Source organism: Coregonus clupeaformis, chromosome 24 (assembly GCF_020615455.1).
Source record: "Coregonus clupeaformis isolate EN_2021a chromosome 24, ASM2061545v1, whole genome shotgun sequence".
Classification (NCBI taxonomy): domain Eukaryota; kingdom Metazoa; phylum Chordata; class Actinopteri; order Salmoniformes; family Salmonidae; genus Coregonus; species Coregonus clupeaformis.
In genome coordinates this window covers 25787666-25806136 of record NC_059215.1, presented here as the reverse complement: position 1 = coordinate 25806136, position 18471 = coordinate 25787666, and the positions used below count along the sequence as shown (strand labels likewise).

General features: G+C 40.1%; 1 protein-coding gene across 1 annotated transcript; it reads left to right on the top strand.

Moving 5' to 3' along the window:
* Window positions 1-11616: 11616 nt before the first annotated feature.
* Window positions 11617-12851, top strand: LOC121537500 (somatostatin-1B). The gene is made up of 2 exons (XM_041845118.1): window positions 11617-11885; window positions 12368-12851. Exons 1-2 carry the CDS (start codon window positions 11784-11786, stop codon window positions 12599-12601), a joined length of 336 nt encoding a protein of 111 aa, XP_041701052.1. The 5' UTR covers window positions 11617-11783; the 3' UTR covers window positions 12602-12851.
* The last annotated feature ends 5620 nt before the right edge of the window (window positions 12852-18471 follow it).

The window sequence follows — 18471 nt, the reverse complement described above, 5'->3', positions numbered from 1 at the left end:
CAGCTGTAATCGCTGGAAAAAGTGCTTCTACAAAGTATTGACTCGGATGCAAATACTTATGTAAATGAGCTATTTCTGTATTTCATTTTCAATACATTTGCAAAAATTGCTAAAAACATGTTTTCACTTTGTCATTATGGGGTGTTGTGTGTAGATGTTTTTTTATTTTAATTTTTACTTTTTTGAATTCAGGCTGTAACACAACAAAATGTGGAATAAGTCAAGGGATATGAATACTTTCTGAAGGCACTGTAAATCATTGGTTACAACCAATATTACAAGTTATTTATTGTGTAGGCTGCTATCCTACTGTAAATAAAATCAAGTGGGAAGGAACAAATTGTCACGTTAGCTACCGCCGGCGACATGTGATAAAGTAGTCCGGTGGGAAGCAACTCATGTTGGCAACCACCTCGATACAACACCGTTGTACTGGTCATTCGCACCGGCTTGTCGTAACGTTAGCTAGTTGGCATGTCACGCTGACATCCAAATGGTGACAAATACTACAAGTTATTTCTCCCTCACCCATCGAAATAAACATAACTTTATTTTACAAGTTTTAACTATCGCCATGCTGCTGTTGTTGCTAGCTGGGAAGGGCTCATCAGGACCACTCACTGAATTAACTGAACCGTGGGTGGTTTTATTTGGCCCCCAAAATTCTCTTCGCAGTTATTATTATTTTTATTTTAGTTTATTGTTGGACAAAAAAAACTGTAAAAACAACAAGAAATCAGGTCCATGTGATTTTAATTTTGGAAATCTGTTCCCAAGTATTCCCACACATAATAGAGAGACGTGATCATATACAAATGTAAGCAAGGTTTGAAATGATTAGGTTTTAGTCAAATATTATATATATTTGGCTTCTTGTGGACAATTTATAGCCTACAAATGATTTGTAATTATGTTCCTGCCCCCCAACCATTCAGTCAAGAAGAAAATTGGCCCGCGGCTGAATCTAGTTGACGATCCCTTCCGTATAGCCTCTCTCTTGCCACTGCTTCCATCCACCACCAACCACAGTTGAATCATATCTTCCAGCTTGCTTTAATTTAATGGATGGCCTTATTTCAATGTTTAGTGGCTGATGAGCACTGAGATGTTTTATCTCTACATTTCTATTCATAATGTTAAGTTTGAAAATGATTAGATAGTCAACATGATTCATGATAACTATTAAGCTAGCTAGAAGTGGTAAACAATGAAGTTAACACACTTCAGTCCAATCAAAGTTATCAGAGAAAAAACGTTGATTTATCTAAGGCCAATGACCTTGAGCCTTATTGGACGGGCACTGCCAATGTAATTCTATGGCAGCACCCAAGGGGGCAGAAGCTGCTTGTCCTAAGTGGGCTCTCTCAGTAAGTGCTGTGGTGTTGTGAGTGACATCACCCTGAGCCAATCAATTGCAAACAGATAAGATCAACGACGCCTACACTCTGTGCTTTCTCTGGCTTCCCTTCCGCCACAGAAAGCACTGAGAGAGGATGAAACAGCTGCATTCTGAAGCAATGGTTTTGTTTACATTGTTCGCTAACTGATATTATATGGTTTTGTGACACAAATTAATGCCAGCATTACATGCAAAACAGCACCATCTGCTGGATAATGGTGGGACTTTTTATTAGATCAGCTTTAATATTGCAGATAGATTGCAACTTCCATCAGTGTAATTGTCTGCATCACTTCCAATCCCCAATATATATATACATATACATACATACACATACTGTACATACATATAAATACATACTTATATATACACATCCTTTTTATTGAAAAATTCAAAGTTTTGAATCCGGCGTCGTTTTGCCTATCAGTTCATAAACACTATGCCATGGAATCGGTACATCAAAAATCTCTTCTCAACTATTTTGCAATCTATATGGGACGGCTGTCAATCCTTTGGTCCTTAAATGAAACTGGTATACTTTTTTATTTATCACAATTTTCTTTAACCAATTATGTTCTTTAATGCAGGGTCGACAGACAAGTTCCTTACTTTTTCCCCCTTTCCCTCTTCCATTTTTGTGGTATGCTGAGATTATTTGGTTGTAATTTTGGGTAGAGCAGACATTTCCATATGTTTTTGTTAGCTGCATGTGCGACATAACTCCACCAGTCCTACCTATAATATCATTTACGAAGACTATACATTTTTTAAACATTTTTCAAAAAATTAAATTTTTTATCAATTAGTATATTTGAGTTTAACCACAAAATTTGTTGCATTATTTGTTCTGTCGTTTCTGGAGGATTAAATTGAAATTGTAACCAACTTTCTATGGCTTGTTTCAGAAATAGTAATATTTGAGAGATGATTTCCTTTTCAAATAACTGAAGTGAGAGGTTGTAATCTGAATAAAGGGGAAAAGGCCATTCTTGAACATTGGGTGAGACAATCTTACTAATTTGCTAGAGAACCAGTTCGGATTTAAGTATAACTTTTGTATGACTGAAGCTTTTAGTGATAGGTCTAAAGCTTTAATATTTAATAATTTATATCCTCTGAATTCATATTCATTATATAAATAGGCCCGTTTAATTTTGTCTGGCTTGCCGTTCCAAATAAAATGGAATATTTTTTTCTCATATAATTTAAAAAATTGTTCGCTAGTCATAGGCATGACCATAAGCAAATAGGTAAACTGGGATAATCCTAAAGAGTTAATCAGGGTGATTTTTCCACAAATAGACAGGTATTTACCTTTCCATGGTAGCAAGATCTTAAAAATATATTGGAGTGAGATCTTTTATTTCATTTGGGATATGTATTCCGAGCACATCCACATCACCATCAGACCATTTTATTGGTAAACTACATGGTAATGTAAAAATTGTATTTGTTAGTGATCCAATACGTAATATAGTACATTTATCATAATTTGGTTGTAATCCAAAGAGGTTAGAAAATGTATCTAGATCCTCTATGAGGCTGTGGAGGGATTCAAGTTGTGGATTTAAAAGAAAACAGCTTTTGTTTTCGAGATGAGTACTGAATTGCATGTTCTCTAAAGGCACATTTAAAAGTGTCCCATACAATAAGGGGATTTGCTGTACCTATTTTATGTTGGAAAAAATCAGTTATAAATTCCTCTGTCCTAGTTAAAAACAAGTTATCATCCAATAGGCTTTGATTAAATTTCCAATATCCTCGCCCACGTGGAAATTCAGTAAGAGTAATGTATATGCCAATTATATGATGGTCCGACGGCATCCTCTCCCCTATCAACACTTTTTAAAACTTTTGGTGTCAACAAGAATGACATAAGAAAGAAGTCAAGACTCACACAAATCACACAAAAATTATCAATGGAAATCAAATTTATCAACCCATGGAGGTCTGGATTTGGAGTCACCCTCAAAATTAAAGTGGAAAACCACACTACAGGCTGATCCAACTTTGATGTAATGTCCTTAAAACATGTCAAAATTAGGCTCAGTAGTGTGTGTGGCCTCCACGTGCCTGTATGACCTCCCTACAACGCCTGGGCATGCTCCTGATGAGGTGGCGGATGGTCTCCTGAGGGATCTCCTCCCAGACCTGGACTAAAGCATCCGCCAACTCCTGGACAGTCTGTGGGGCAACGTGGCGTTGGTGGATGGAGCGAGACATGATGTCCCAGATGTGCTCAATTGGATTCAGGTCTGGGGAATGGGCTGGCCAGTCCATAGCATCAATGCCTTCCTCTTGCAGGAACTGCTGACACACTCCAGCCACATGAGGTCTAGCATTGTCTTGCATTAGGAGGAACCCAGGGCCAACCGCACCAGCATATGGTCTCACAAGGGGTCTGAGGATGTCATCTCGGTACCTAATGACAGTCAAGCTACCTCTGGTGAGCACATGGAGGGCTGTGCGGCCCCCCAAAGAAATGCCACCCACCGCCAAACCGGTCATGCTGGAGGATGTTGCAGGCAGCAGAACGTTCTCCACGGCGTCTCCAGACTCTGTCACGTCTGTCACATGTGCTCACTGTGAACCTGCTTTCATCTTTGAAGAGCACAGGTCGCCAGTGGCGAATTTGCCAATCTTGGTGTTCTTTGGCAAATGCCAAACATCCTGCACGGTGTTGGGCTGTAAGCACAACCCCCACCTATGGACGTTGGGCCCTCATACCACCCTCATGGAGTCATGAGGTCATTTTGCAGGGCTCTGGCAGTGCTCCTCCTGCTCCTCCTTGCACAAAGGCGGAGGTAGCAGTCCTGCTGCTGGGTTGTTGCCCTGGTAGCGCCTCCATGCTCTGGACACTACGCTGACAGACACAGCAAACCTTTTGCCACAGCTCGCATTGATGTGCCATCCTGGATGAGCTGCACTACCTGAGCCACTTGTGTGGGTTGTAGACTCCGTCTCATGCTACCACTAGAGTGAAAGCACCGCCAGCATTCAAAAGTGACCAAAACATCAGCCAGGAAGCATAGGAACTGAGAAGTGGTCTGTGGTCACCACCTGCAAAACCAGTCCTTTATTGGGGGTGTCTTGCTAATTGCCTATCATTTCCACCTGTTGTCTATTCCATTTGCACAACAGCATGTGAAATGTATTGTCAATCAGTGTTGCTTCCTAAGTGGACTGTTTGATTTCACAGAAGTGTGATTTACTTGGAGTTACATTGTGTTGTTTAAGTGTTCCCTTTATTTTTTTGAGCAGTGTATATCTCACAAGATCAGGATATTTAAGCCTCCATATATCTACTAGTTCTAATGTATCCATGACATTCATGATTTCCTTAAGAGCATGAAGGTGATAGTTTGTAATGTGATTTCCTTTACAGTCCATTGAGCTATTTAAAACGGTATTATGATCTCCCACCATAATAATAGAGTCTTGTATTAGCTTGCAGGGTTGATAATGTATTATATATATTGTCAAAGATGTGTGGATCATCATTATTTGGTCCGTAAAGGTTAATGACCCATATCTGTTTATGGTCCAATAACATATTTAAAATAATCCATCTACCTTGCGGATTTGTTTGGACAATTTGCACATTCGTATCGAAATTACTGTTAATTAATATCATCACCCCTTTTCAGTTTCTTTGCCCATGGGAGAAGTATATTTGCCCCCCCACGCAACTTCATCTAGAATTGTTGAATGAGTTTCCTGTAAACAATAGATATTATACTCCTTCTCTTTGAGCCATGTAAATATTGTACTTCTTTTGTTATTATCTGCTAAGCCATTACAATTATAACTGGCTATACTTATTTCACCACATACCATAATGAGATACAAGTTTCAAATCTATTTATCATTATATATGTTTGTAAATTTACTAATATTAATACCATAGTGTTTGAGTGTCCATATAGCTGTACCATGATATTTGCATTGCTACTAAGTAACCCTCCAATTGTTCTCCACTATTCCCCCCGCTAAAGCCCCTCCCCATCCCAAGTTGTGCAGTCATCCCAAGATCCTTAGGCCCCCGAGAGGCAAGGACCCCTCCATCGAAAACAGCACACAGTGCCACCCACAAAACAGAAGCAGGTCAACTGCCAAAAGCATTTCCGAGGCTCTCACCTCAATATATATATAGCTATTTAAAAATATATATCTATTCAAATATCTTACATATCTTAATTTCCATCATTATCAATTAATATGCGTAATAATGTCGGCAGTTCATGCGTAGGATTGTCACCTATAACCCGGATTACCAATGTATTACATTACATTTTTGTCAAGCAATCATTATTTTAGCAAACAATTATTGTGGTTCATCCTATATTCTCCCTAACATCTTTACCCCCTTGCAACAGATGTGGGATAAACACACACGCACATACTCTAACACACTCAACCCCTTTCCTCCACAATCAACCATAAGATCAGATGCTCAACGATTGTTACATCCCAGAGCCCAACTCAAGAAAGGACCTGATTTACGAATACTTATACAGTTACAGCTGTTTGAGAAAGCATGCCAGATTGAGCAAAAATTTACAACAATATGAGATTTGATTAATCTATGTAAAGTCCTAGGTGATGGAGATCAGATCCACCCTCTTCCCCTGAGACACAAACTCTCTGGTCCCCCGTTGTAACCATTTCTCCCAAGCATCTCCGTGCAGTCAGACCTTTGATTATTTTGTGCCACCAGGGCCACAATAATATGCCCCCTCTCTGATTGTCCGAGTGTGACCCCCTCCCCATGGGTTACTTCAGCCAGTGTTGCCAGCACTGCCACTACCTGGGTGGGGGTACCCCACCGGAATCCCAACCTGCTAGGTACAAGGTCGTCAAGGTTCTCATTAGCAGCTTTGAGAATGTCCTTGTATATTATGCTCTCCCATCAGGGGGCTCTGGCTTTGTAGGACCAACCCTGCCAGGCAGACTCAGAATCTTGAGGGGGCGGTGCTGCTCAAGTAGGTCTCTGACCGCATTTATTTTTCTGTTTTGGCTGCATATAGGCAACTCACAGCAGGGCCATAAAACAGATGGGGACTTCTCTTTGGTGTATGGGTCGCTCAGGTGGGTGTCTAGGATATAGGTTTGGGGATAGTTCCATCATGATAGGACAATAAAATAAATAGATTCGATGTATACTTTATTTAAAAATGTATATCCCTCATCTGCACAAAATTGAAAGCTCCCTCTCACAACCCCTGCTCACAGACACACTTTGGTTCTGGGATATGCAACTATTTCCTTTCTCACTCACTTAACGCCACACTTTTTTCAAACACAGAAGCGCACACCACACCTTCCATCACAATACATCCACATATCCCCACATACACTTGCCTTTATGACGTGTCGCCACTACTGGTCTCTGTGGCTTTTAACTCTGATATAGTGACAGTATATCATTTCTGGCTACATTTTCTCGCAGTGCAGTACTTATGATCAATGGCTTTCCTTTTTGTTTCTGCAAGTGAAGGGTATTGATATCATGGTCAGTAACCTCTTGCAGTGCAGCTTTGTGATGAAGATGCGTATAGAATATAATATCCCTCATGGCACAATGGATAACATATGAAGCCCTCTGTCTGTACAATGTACAGCTTCATGTCTCCCTTTATTTATGATTGCAGTGCAGCTTTGTGATGATGGGTAAGAATAGAAGTACCCTTCATGGTACAGTGTATATATGATATATTCAGTCCTCAGTCTGACATTAATTTGGACATGGACATTGTTTTATTAAAAAGTTGGAATATAAAAGATGCCTTTATATTCCTACTTTAAAAGAAGTACACATTATAAAGGTATATATAGCATACATAAAGGCTTCATAAGCACTACATTAATGCTTTCCCTCATCATCTATAAACATATGTCATACTCTACAAATGGTGTGTAAAGGGTGACTTAACAATTCCATTGTAGGGTGAATTGCCAAATATGACAACGCACTATGTATGTTTATATACCATTAAAATAAATATTACAATATAAATAGACGCTTATAGATACCCATGAAGGGTACTTGGCCTTTCTAGGGAGTTTTTCCTAGCCACCGTGCTTCTACACCTGCATTACTAGCTGTTTGGGGTTTTAGGCTGGGTTTCTGTAAAGCACTTCGAGATATTAGCTGATGTAAGAAGGGCTATATAAAATAAAATTGATTGATTGATTGATTTGTGAAGCATGTATGTAGTGTTTATGATACCTTTATGTATGACATATAAAGCCTTTATAATTGTACTTTGTTTGAAGTGGGACTGACTTCACTAAGCCTGCCAATAATATTTTTAGGGTTGTTGTGAACTTTTACTCTGTGTGTGTGTGTGTGTGTGTGTGTGTGTGTGTGTGTGTGTGTGTGTGTGTGTGTGTGTGTGTGTGTGTGTTTGCGTGCGTGCGTGTCTCTCTGTGTGTGTGTGTGTGTGTGTGTGTGTGTGTGTGTGTGTGTGTATCTAAGTTCCAGAGAGGTCTGTCAAAGTGAAGCTCCAGGCCAAGTGATATGCATTTGATGATAGGAAAATGAAGGAAATCATGCCTATTAGACATACTTCGTCAGGAACTTTGCAGGGTGTCATGCTGACAGTTCCTATATTTGAAGTTTCTCTCAGGGAGGGCTGTGTATATTCGATACAGAGGTCTGTTGCCGTAAATCCTTCAAACACACCTCAGGGCACTCTCATTTCAACACATTAATCTTTGGATTTTTTCAGCCATGAAGTGTAAAAAAAAAAGAAAAAACAGTTTGGCCTCATGGGGAATCCATTTGGACCTTTGTGCAAGAATATCAAAGAGGCTGATGTGTGGGTGTCCCCTGAGGTTCCACATCACACAATGGTGAGGTCAAGACTGCGAACCCAAGGATGTTGTTGGTGCAGAAAATTGCAGTATCACTTTCATAAACTGAACCACTGGCCTTTCCTCTCCAAATACACACAAGACAGGTGATACAATTAACTGTGATAATAATATCATGAATGTTGTCATGGCTAATCAGAAATACAGTACATCATTGAGACCTATGTCTGGGCAGATTGATTTAGCCTAGGCCTATACGCAACAAGATAAAATGGAAATTCAATCAATGCATTGAAGGGGCAATCAGGATTTGAAAAATAACATACAGTGGGGAAAAAAAGTATTTAGTCAGCCACCAATTGTGCAAGTTCTCCCACTTAAAAAGATGAGAGAGGCCTGTAATTTTCATCATAGGTACACGTCAACTATGACAGACAAAATGAGAAAAAAAAATCCAGAAAATCACATTGTAGGATTTTTAATGAATTTATTTGCAAATTATGGTGGAAAATAAGTATTTGGTCAATAACAAAAGTGTCTCAATACTTTGTTATATACCCTTTGTTGGCAATGACACAGGTCAAACGTTTTCTGTAAGACTTCACAAGGTTTTCACACACTGTTGCTGGTATTTTGGCCCATTCCTCCATGCAGATCTCCTCTAGAGCAGTGATGTTTTGGGGCTGTCGCTGGGCAACACAGACTTTCAACTCCCTCCAAAGATTTTCTATGGGGTTGAGATCTGGAGACTGGCTAGGCCACTCCAGGACCTTGAAATGCTTCTTACGAAGCCACTCCTTCGTTGCCCGGGCGGTGTGTTTGGGATCATTGTCATGCTGAAAGACCCAGCCACGTTTCATCTTCAATGCCCTTGCTGATGGAAGGAGGTTTTCACTCAAAATCTCACGATACATGGCCCCATTCATTCTTTGCTTTACACGGATCAGTCGTCCTGGTCCCTTTGCAGAAAAACAGCCCCATAGCATGATGTTTCCACCCCCATGCTTCACAGTAGGTATGGTGTTCTTTGGATGCAACTCAGCATTCTTTGTCCTCCAAACACAACGAGTTGAGTTTTTACCAAAAGGTTCTATTTTGGTTTCATCTGACCATATGACATTCTCCCAATCCTCTTCTGGATCATCCAAATGCACTCTAGCAAACTTCAGACGGGCCTGGACATGTACTGGCTTAAGCAGGGGGACACGTCTGGCACTGCAGGATTTGAGTCCCTGGCGGCGTAGTGTGTTACTGATGGTAGGCTTTGTTACTTTGGTCCCAGCTCTCTGCAGGTCATTCACTAGGTCCCCCCATGTGGTTCTGGGATTTTTGCTCACCGTTCTTGTGATCATTTTGACCCCACGTGGTGAGAACCTGCGTGGAGCCCCAGATCGAGGGAGATTATCAGTGGTCTTGTATGTCTTCCATTTCCTAATAATTGCTCCCACAGTTGATTTCTTCAAACCAAGCTGCTTACCTATTGCAGATTCAGTCTTCCCAGCCTGGTGCAGGTCTACAATTTTGTTTCTGGTGTCCTTTGACAGCTCTTTGGTCTTGGCCATAGTGGAGTTTGGAGTGTGACTGTTTGAGGTTGTGGACAGGTGTCTTTTATACTGATAACAAGTTCAAACAGGTGCCATTAATACAGGTAACGAGTGGAGGACAGAGGAGCCTCTTAAAGAAGAAGTTACAGGTCTGTGAGAGCCAGAAATCTTGCTTGTTTGTAGGTGACCAAATACTTATTTTCCACCATAATTTGCAAATAAATTCATTAAAAATCCTACAATGTGATTTTCTGGATTTTTTTTTCTCAATTTGTCTGTCATAGTTGACGTGTACCTATGATGAAAATTACAGGCCTCTCTCATCTTTTTAAGTGGGAGAACTTGCACAATTGGTGGCTGACTAAATACTTTTTTTCCCCACTGTAGCTGTCACCCCACCACTTGTTTTGGTAAATAGCTGAGGGATGGGGCTGGAGAATGTTACCGCTCTCAAATTCATAGACAGTGCTATGGATGCAAGGATATAAACAATTATAATTTTAACCATGTTTTGAAGCAGTGTTTAAAATTTTTAGCTACATTGTTTACAAACAATGGAATAAAACAGGTCTTCAAGAATCAATGGCTATATACAGTATATAATTAATTTAGAAGTCCAAAAATGGATGTACCAATCCCAGATTGCCCTTTTAAAAACATTGATGGCTTAGTTTAGGCAGAAAGCATTATAGACTCCATATTCTTCCACACTGATAATCACAAAGTATATTGTCTGAATAGAAGTTGAGAGTAGAGTCACCTCAGTTCATATCCGTGTGCTCAACCCAAACACAAACTCCATAAGAATATTAATCCTTAGGGTGAGCATGGAAACAGAAAGACTCTAACAACTACAATTACCAACTGGTAAATTAAGAAAACTGGATATCTGCACTTCAAAATTAAGAGTGTCTGGCTTAATACACATTTCTCTAGAGTGCCTCATTCACAAGACTGAAACAGAGGAGGGCGGGCTTCTACTCGTGAGTAACCTACCTGTCAAGTGATCGGAGCCGGTGAAAACTTTCTCTCTGGTGTATTATACATGGAGCCATTCCACAATTTGATCAAAGAGTATGGTTTGATACAAGTGCATTAGCTAAAGGGACACCAGTTAAAGCAGTTGTGTTTTGTTGAATGAAGTGCCCAAATGTGACATGCCGTTGACAGTAGATGCATTTATTGTCTCACAGGCTCACAGATTGTTCTCATCTGGTGATCAGAAAACAGACAGACGGTCAAACACTTTGTAGTCAGCGCAGTGCTGTAAGGCATACCAGGCGTCAGACAGTTCGATTGTAATCTCAAGGTTTTGGAGTTGAAATCAGAGGGCGAGGAATTATATGCAGAGAAATATACAATAGATCTGTGGAAAGAAAGGGTGGTAAAACCAATGCACAGAGTTAAGGGCACTTATTTACTTGGTTTTATTGTATTTTTTTAATAGAAACATTTGAAGGAAGAAGTAGAACATTATTTGGATTAATAAACTAGAATCAGGATGAATAACCTTTTTCAAGCTGGTTATCTAATGTCTGAAGTCCTCACGTACCGTGCCGCACACATCTGGTAAAACCCCGGAAATGACACCTGCCAGAGGTCACTTTTTTGCAGATGGCTTGATACACATAAAATTACTGTCAATGTATTATTTTGATATTGATGTCAGAACCATTTTTAGACACATGACGTGAAAACGCCTTGCCATTAGTCAAGGGGTTAACTGATCAATGACTCCATTTGTTTTCCTCTGACCCCCCCACCCCACCGGCATACACCCACCACTTTCTGCGTCAGTGGTAGACAGGGAGAGAGGGCTATAAAGGAGTGGGGGACTTTGGAGGTAGAGCTTAACAATCAACATCGCTTTAGTGTTCAGTGACAGTAACCTATCCAAGGCTACCAGTGCACCTTCTCGACCACTCTCTGTTCTCCCACTGAACTCTCACCACTTTGTGCGCTCCCTCTATCTGTCTCTTAATCTAGTGTCTGCCTGTCGTCCATCCCCTGCGCTCTCTCTCAGCATGCAGCTCCTGGTCATTTTAGCGTCTCTCATGGGGGTTCTATACAGTGTTAGAGCAGCCGCCGTGCTTCCTGTCGAAGAGAGGAGCCCACTACTTAACAGGGTGAGTAGAGAATTTGTTTTTATTTTATCATTATTCATTAAAAAAAATATTGTCATAATGTTTTATTATTACTTGTATCATCAATTGTTATTTTCAGTATTCTTTTTATGGTTGTCAGATAAATCTGTGTTCAAATTTATTTGAAAAATGATTTGAATTGTGTTTGATTTGACAAATTCATTTCCAGTGATCAATTATCAATAACTGATAATTGATGAATTAGTACAATGACATTTAATGTTTTTATATTTATTTTTAGTAATGGGTTTGAAATGTCATTTATAAATACTCATAACGAATTAAATGATGGCTTTTTTATTTGAGTGAAACAAATATTTCTAACCTGGTTTGTCAGTTGATAAAGAAATAGGTCATCTTGATCAATAAAATATACTATTTCTTTGTAGCTAACATTGACATATTTACATATTCTCTACATATACGCAGCCACTGATATGCCACCTCTTCTGCCTTTCTATTAGGAATTGAGTAAAGAGCGCAAAGAGCTGATTCTCAAGCTGGTGTCTGGCTTGTTGGAAGGAGCGACGGACACCAACATGCTGCCAGGAGAAGGGGTGTCCCCTGTGGATCTAGAGGAGCCCCTGGAGTCTCGACTGGAGGAGAGGGCCGTCTACAACAGGCTATCACAGCTGCCGCAGCGCGACCGCAAAGCCCCCTGTAAAAACTTCTTCTGGAAAACCTTCACCTCCTGCTAATAGTGATATCCAGTCAGCCCACGCTATGCTCCGGTTGCATACCCCCAACACAACACAATCTGACCCAGACCCAACATGAACTGTGGTAGACCTGAGCTATACATATCACCCACCCAGTTTGAAGAGTGCTCTCAATGGCCTTTGAGACACTGACAGTCTGTTTGTTTTAAATATTGATGATTTATTTCTCTATTTATGTATGTATTTATTTCCGATTATCCAAAAACAATAAAGCATGGTTATGGTGAAATGTCTCTCTTTTTTCTTTGTTCACATTACGTTTGATAAATCTATTGAAGAACTCTCTGAATTAATTTACTAAAGCTGCAATATGTAACTTTTTGGACAACCAACCAAATTCCCTTAGAAATGTGAGTTATAGATCTGTCATTCTCATTGAAAGCAAGTCTAAGAAGCGGTAGATCTGTTCTATGTTTCCAGTTCTTAAATTTCGTTTTTAATCTTTTACTTTCTGTTTTGTACACCAGCTTCAAACAGCTGAAAACTAAATATTTTTGGTTATAGAAAACATATTTCACAGCAGTTTAGATGGTATAATGATTCTCTACATGGCGGAGCGATTTCTGCATAGTGCATCTTTAAGTTATTACATATATTTTTTTATATATTTTACACCCAATAGATGTCATCATAGAAATGTAATCATCTATAGGCTTTAACACATTTACATCAATTACATTTGCACTCCTTGCAGTTGTTTTCTGATTTCAGGTGCAGACTTTTATGATGTTGGGAAAACTGTATGTTGTGGTTCTGGAATTTAGGAAAGGTTCATGAAGTAGAATTATATTCAGCCTAAAATCAACTGTATGGTTTCACTGGATGTGTATAGATTGATAAGGCTTAATCTCTTGGTGAAGGATTGTGCAAATGAATGCCAGTGCCAATTAATTATAGTTGTGTGGACAGGTATGTTTGAGATCTGTTTACATTTTCTGGTCTTGTCCAGAACAACAAAACAAATTGCTGAGCATAGCTTACCCTTTCTGCCAAGCTTAATTTATCAGCTCTTTATCTGCAAAGCATATCCTAAAGAACACTAGTATTGATAAAATATCATCATCAAATATCTTCTTTATTTGTCAACTAATATTTTAACAGTTTGTAAGTGATATTTACAGGATCTACAATTGAGCTACAATTAAGATAGAGTTCACGGATAAACCTTTTTTTAAATGATTTTTTATTCATTTTGGCCAAGAATAGATATTTTTGTAACATTTGTTAGTTTTCTTCAAAATGTGAAGCCTTGGTTACATTAGTTTTCTAACCCTATCATGCAGTCATAATTTGCAATGGAGACATCATATCTAGTCTTGTCCATCAGCCGGATCGCGCTCTGTCAAACTAGTCACTGTTACATATGGTAGTAATTAGTCTGGGGACAAGGTTGCATTATATTCAATATAATGACCCACATATTACAATTAAAATACTTAACATGGTCAACAAAACACAAACATTTGTGAGAGATTAATTAAATCATATGCAAAAGGATTTATCAGATGACTTTCTTCTTTGGTTGTGAAAAAGGTAAATGTCTTTAAACAGGTAGAATATAACATAATATACTATTGATATCGATACACCACAAAAAATTAAGGCAGTGATATACATGCACATCTGGCTAAATGTCTGCAGGTTTTGTAGATTGAAAATACAGGACCTACTGTATGATTGTAAGATTTCTGTTAAAGTCTTGCTGTTAAAAGGTTTGAACGTCAGATGTTTCTTTCTGGACCAAATTCACTTTTTTATCGATCAGCTCCCTTGTTGCATTTATCCTTATTTATTCATGGTCACATGTTGGGACTGATGGTTCAGTGAATTATAGCAGGTAATAAAGCATGTCAGTAAGGATAGGACAATCATTCAAGAATCTAACCATGTATGCCTAAAAGCTAACATTAGGTTCCCCAGCATTTAAATTGGACTACAATTATCCTGTTTTGCTTGAGGAATGGGTTGGTTTTCCACATTTTTGTATCTATTTGTGATGGGTAAAAGTCTGTCACAATCACCCGCATACCGCATTATTTTATTATGCAAAAGGTGCAGTAGTGCTGCTAATATGGTGTGCAAACAATCTGATGTGAGCGACCTTCACAGACAGAAATATCATGCCATGTCATATACAAACTCCTCCCTCATGAGAGTTTAGACCAGTGGCAGTCGGTGCCGTTTAAGATGAGTGAGGACTATACATTTATTTTTTTGAGCATGGCCTTATTTCTATTACAGCATATTGGATGACTGTCATTCATATTCCATTCACCCAGCTCAATGTAACATTGATAGGTTTAGGCTACTACATGATACTCACATTTTTCCTATACCCATCATGAGGTTGCTACAACCTAGCCTATGAATGAAAGTTTACAACGTAGGTGCACACAGGTCGAGAGAAAGATTTGAGGTGACAGACAGTGACACATGGACAGACAGTGACACATTCAATACTGCCTTGCACACTCTTAGATGCATCTACAGTAGCTGATCCAGGGTTTAATCATTAGCCCAACAGTTGCAAAGAGTTTCTATTGGACAAATTCAGGTAAGTTTATCCCCGTTTCGTTCCGTTTGCTTCCGTTTAAGAAACGTTTTTCAACAGAATCGGCGGAATGAATACACCCCTGATTACACGCAAACAGTTCACTTTCAAACAGCTCAATTCCTTCTCGCATCTATGCGCTCTCCTCCTCTCACCTTTTCTCTTCGCTTGTAGACTTCATTGCACAACACATCAGCTGTCTGTGACCAGATGAAAATAACTTTCCAAGACAAACTTTCATATCATAACCGCTACACACAGCCTGCATCGTTGTCACCATATTAGCTAAAGTAATGTCATAGTCAACATAGCTAATAGTACTAACGCGTTAGTAAACCCACTACAATCATGCAGTACAGTGTACAGTCAGTAAGCAGTTTTGTAGTTACACCGGAGGGCCACGGGGGCAATAAATGAGTAAAACCAAAAGCTTATCTTGACTTGGAAGAGTTCCAGTGTTGGATAGTCATAGCCAGCTAGCTAACATAGCATCCCTCTGTTTGAGCCGGTTGTTTGAGTAGGCTAAACTAGCTAGCTGCATTTGCTAGCTAAGTGAAAGTGAAAGTGAATTTTTTTGGGGGAAATATAGCTAGCTAGCTCTCTCTCTCTCTCTCTCTCTCTCTCTCTCTCTCTCTCTCTCTCTCTCTCTCTCTCTCTCTCTCTCGCTCTCTCTCTCTCTTGCTCCTCCAATTAATTTGTTCAAAACTGCTATTGTATTTCTCTCTCTTTGAGTCAACTACTCACCACATTTTATGCACTGCAGTGCTAGCTAGCTTTAGCGTATGCCTTCAGTACTACATTCATTCTCTGATCCTTTGATTGGGTGGACAACATGCCAGTTCATGCTGCAAGAGCTCTGATAGGTTGGAGGATGTCCTCTAGAAGTTGTTATAATTACTGTGTAAGTCTATGGAAGGGGGTGAGAACCATGAGCCTCCTACAGAAGCTAGCTGTCCTCCAGCTACACCATGGTGCTACCCTACAGAGTGCTGTTGAGGCTACTGTAGACCTTCACTGCAAAACAGTGTGTTTTAATCAATTATTTGGTGACGTGAATATATTTTGTACAGTTTTATCTAAAAAGGATAACTTTTTTAATGTTTCAATATTTAAATTTTTATGAAAATGAGGAGGATGGTCCTCCACTTCCTCCTCTGAGGAGCCTCCACTGGTTTAGACATATAATCAGAGGAGGGATTAAAGTGAAATGGACCTCTCTATTCCCTACTGTATATTAAAGGTCTAATTTGATGCATTGAAACATTGCCAGTATCTACCACAAAACATATCTAGCACAAAACGTTCTAGTATGGTTAGAGTGTGGTTGTCCCCATGGTTATTTTGCATTCAGCCTTTCTACAAATGTCTGGGAATGTTGCAGGATAGTTGCTTGTTCTATTTTCTTGGTATTTCATTACTTTAACATAACTTTTTCTAAGTTCACACATGGTTACATTTAATTAGATTTTTGGTAATATCCTAGAAACGTTCTCAAAATAGTGTGACATAGGTCATGTTCTCAAATAGTTCAGAGAACTTTTTAAAAAGGAGGTGGAGTGTTTTATTTCATAAATAACAACTGGTGTGCTGCTTCAATTATGAGGGAGATCTCGAGCATTTTCTCACCTGATATAGAATACCTCATGGTAAGCTGCAGACCCTTTTCTCTATGAAGAGAGTTCTCATCCGTAATTATCATGCCTGTCTACAAGCCAACACCACTCTGGCACTCAAAATGTATGGGACAATAAACAAACAAGAAACCACTCACCCAGAGGCAGCATTTCTGGTGGGAGGAGACTTTTGTATTTGTATTTATTAGGGATCCCCATTAAAATATCCTGGGGTCCAAACAAACGTGGGGAGACTTACAACCGTCCTACCTCACTTCTACCAACACGTCTCCTGCACCACTAGGGTGGCTAAAACTGTAGACCACTGCAAACTGGAAAGCACATATCCTGAGGCTGCATTTATTGTAGCTGGGGATTTTAACAAAGCAAATTTGAGGACTAGGCTGCCGAAGATCTATCAACATATCGACTGTAGTACCTGCACTGCTAAAACACTTGACCACTGTTATTCAAACCTCCTCGATGCTAACAAGGCCCTCCCCCGTCCTCCTTTCGGCAAATCTGACCACGACTCCATTTTCCTTCTCCCTTCATATAGGCAGAAACTCAAACAGGAAGTAACCGTGCCAAGGACTATTCAACGCTGGTCTGACCAATCGGAATCCACGCTTCAGTATTGTTTTGATCACGCGGACTGGGATATGTTCCGGGTAGCTTGCGAAAATAATTTTGACGAATACACCGATACGGTAACTGAGTATATCAGGAAGTGTATAGGAGATGTCGTACCCACTGTGACTATTAAAATCTACCCTAACCAGAAACCGTGCATTCTCGCGAAACTGAAAGCGTGAACCACCTCATTTAACCATGGCAAGGTGACTAGGAATATGGCAGAATACAAAGAGTTTAGTTATTCACTACGCAAGGCAATCAAACAAGCAAAACGTCAGTATAGAGACGAAGTAGAGTCGCAATTCAACAGCTCAAACACAAGACGTATGTGGCAGGGTCTACAGACAATCACGGACTACAAAAGGAATACCAGCCATGTCGCCGAGACCGACGTCTTGCTTCCGGACAAACTAAACACCTTCTTCGCCCACTTTGAGGATAACACAGTACCACTGACGCAGCCCGCTACCAAGGACTGTGGGCTCTTCTTCTCCGTGGCCGACGTGAGTAAAACATTTAAACGTGTTAACCCTCGCAAGGCTGCCGGCCCAGACGGCATCCCTAGCCGTGTCCTCAGAGCATGCGCAGCCCAGCTGGCTGGTGTGTTTACGGACATATTCAATCTCTCCCTATCCCAGTCTGCTGTCCCCACATGCTTCAAGATGGCCACCATTGTTCCTGTACCCAAGAAAGCAAAGGTAACGGAACTAAACGACTATCGCCCCGTAGCAATCACCTCTGTCATCATGAAGTGCTTTGAGAGACTAGTCAAGGATCATATCATCTCTACCTTACCTGCCACCCTAGACCTACTTCAATTTGCTTACCGACCCAATAGATCCACAGACGATGCAATCACCATTACTCTGCACATTGCCCTATCCCATCTGGACAAGAGGAATACCTATGTAAGAATGCTGTTCATTGACTATAGCTCAGCATTCAACACCATAGTACCCTCCAAGCTCATCATTAAGCTCGATAGCCCTGGGTCTGAACCCCTCCCTGTGCAACTGGGTCCTGGACTTCCTGACGGGCCGCCCCCAGGT

What these genes read in the sequence shown, in the direction of transcription:
- LOC121537500 (XM_041845118.1), top strand. Translation starts at nt 11,784, where the DNA reads ATGCAGCTCCTGGTCATTTTAGCGTCTCTCATGGGGGTTCTATACAGT. An exon ending in GGAGCCCACTACTTAACAGG is followed by an intron (nt 11,886 to 12,367) that starts GTGAGTAGAGAA and finishes CCTTTCTATTAG; the next exon opens with GAATTGAGTAAAGAGCGCAA.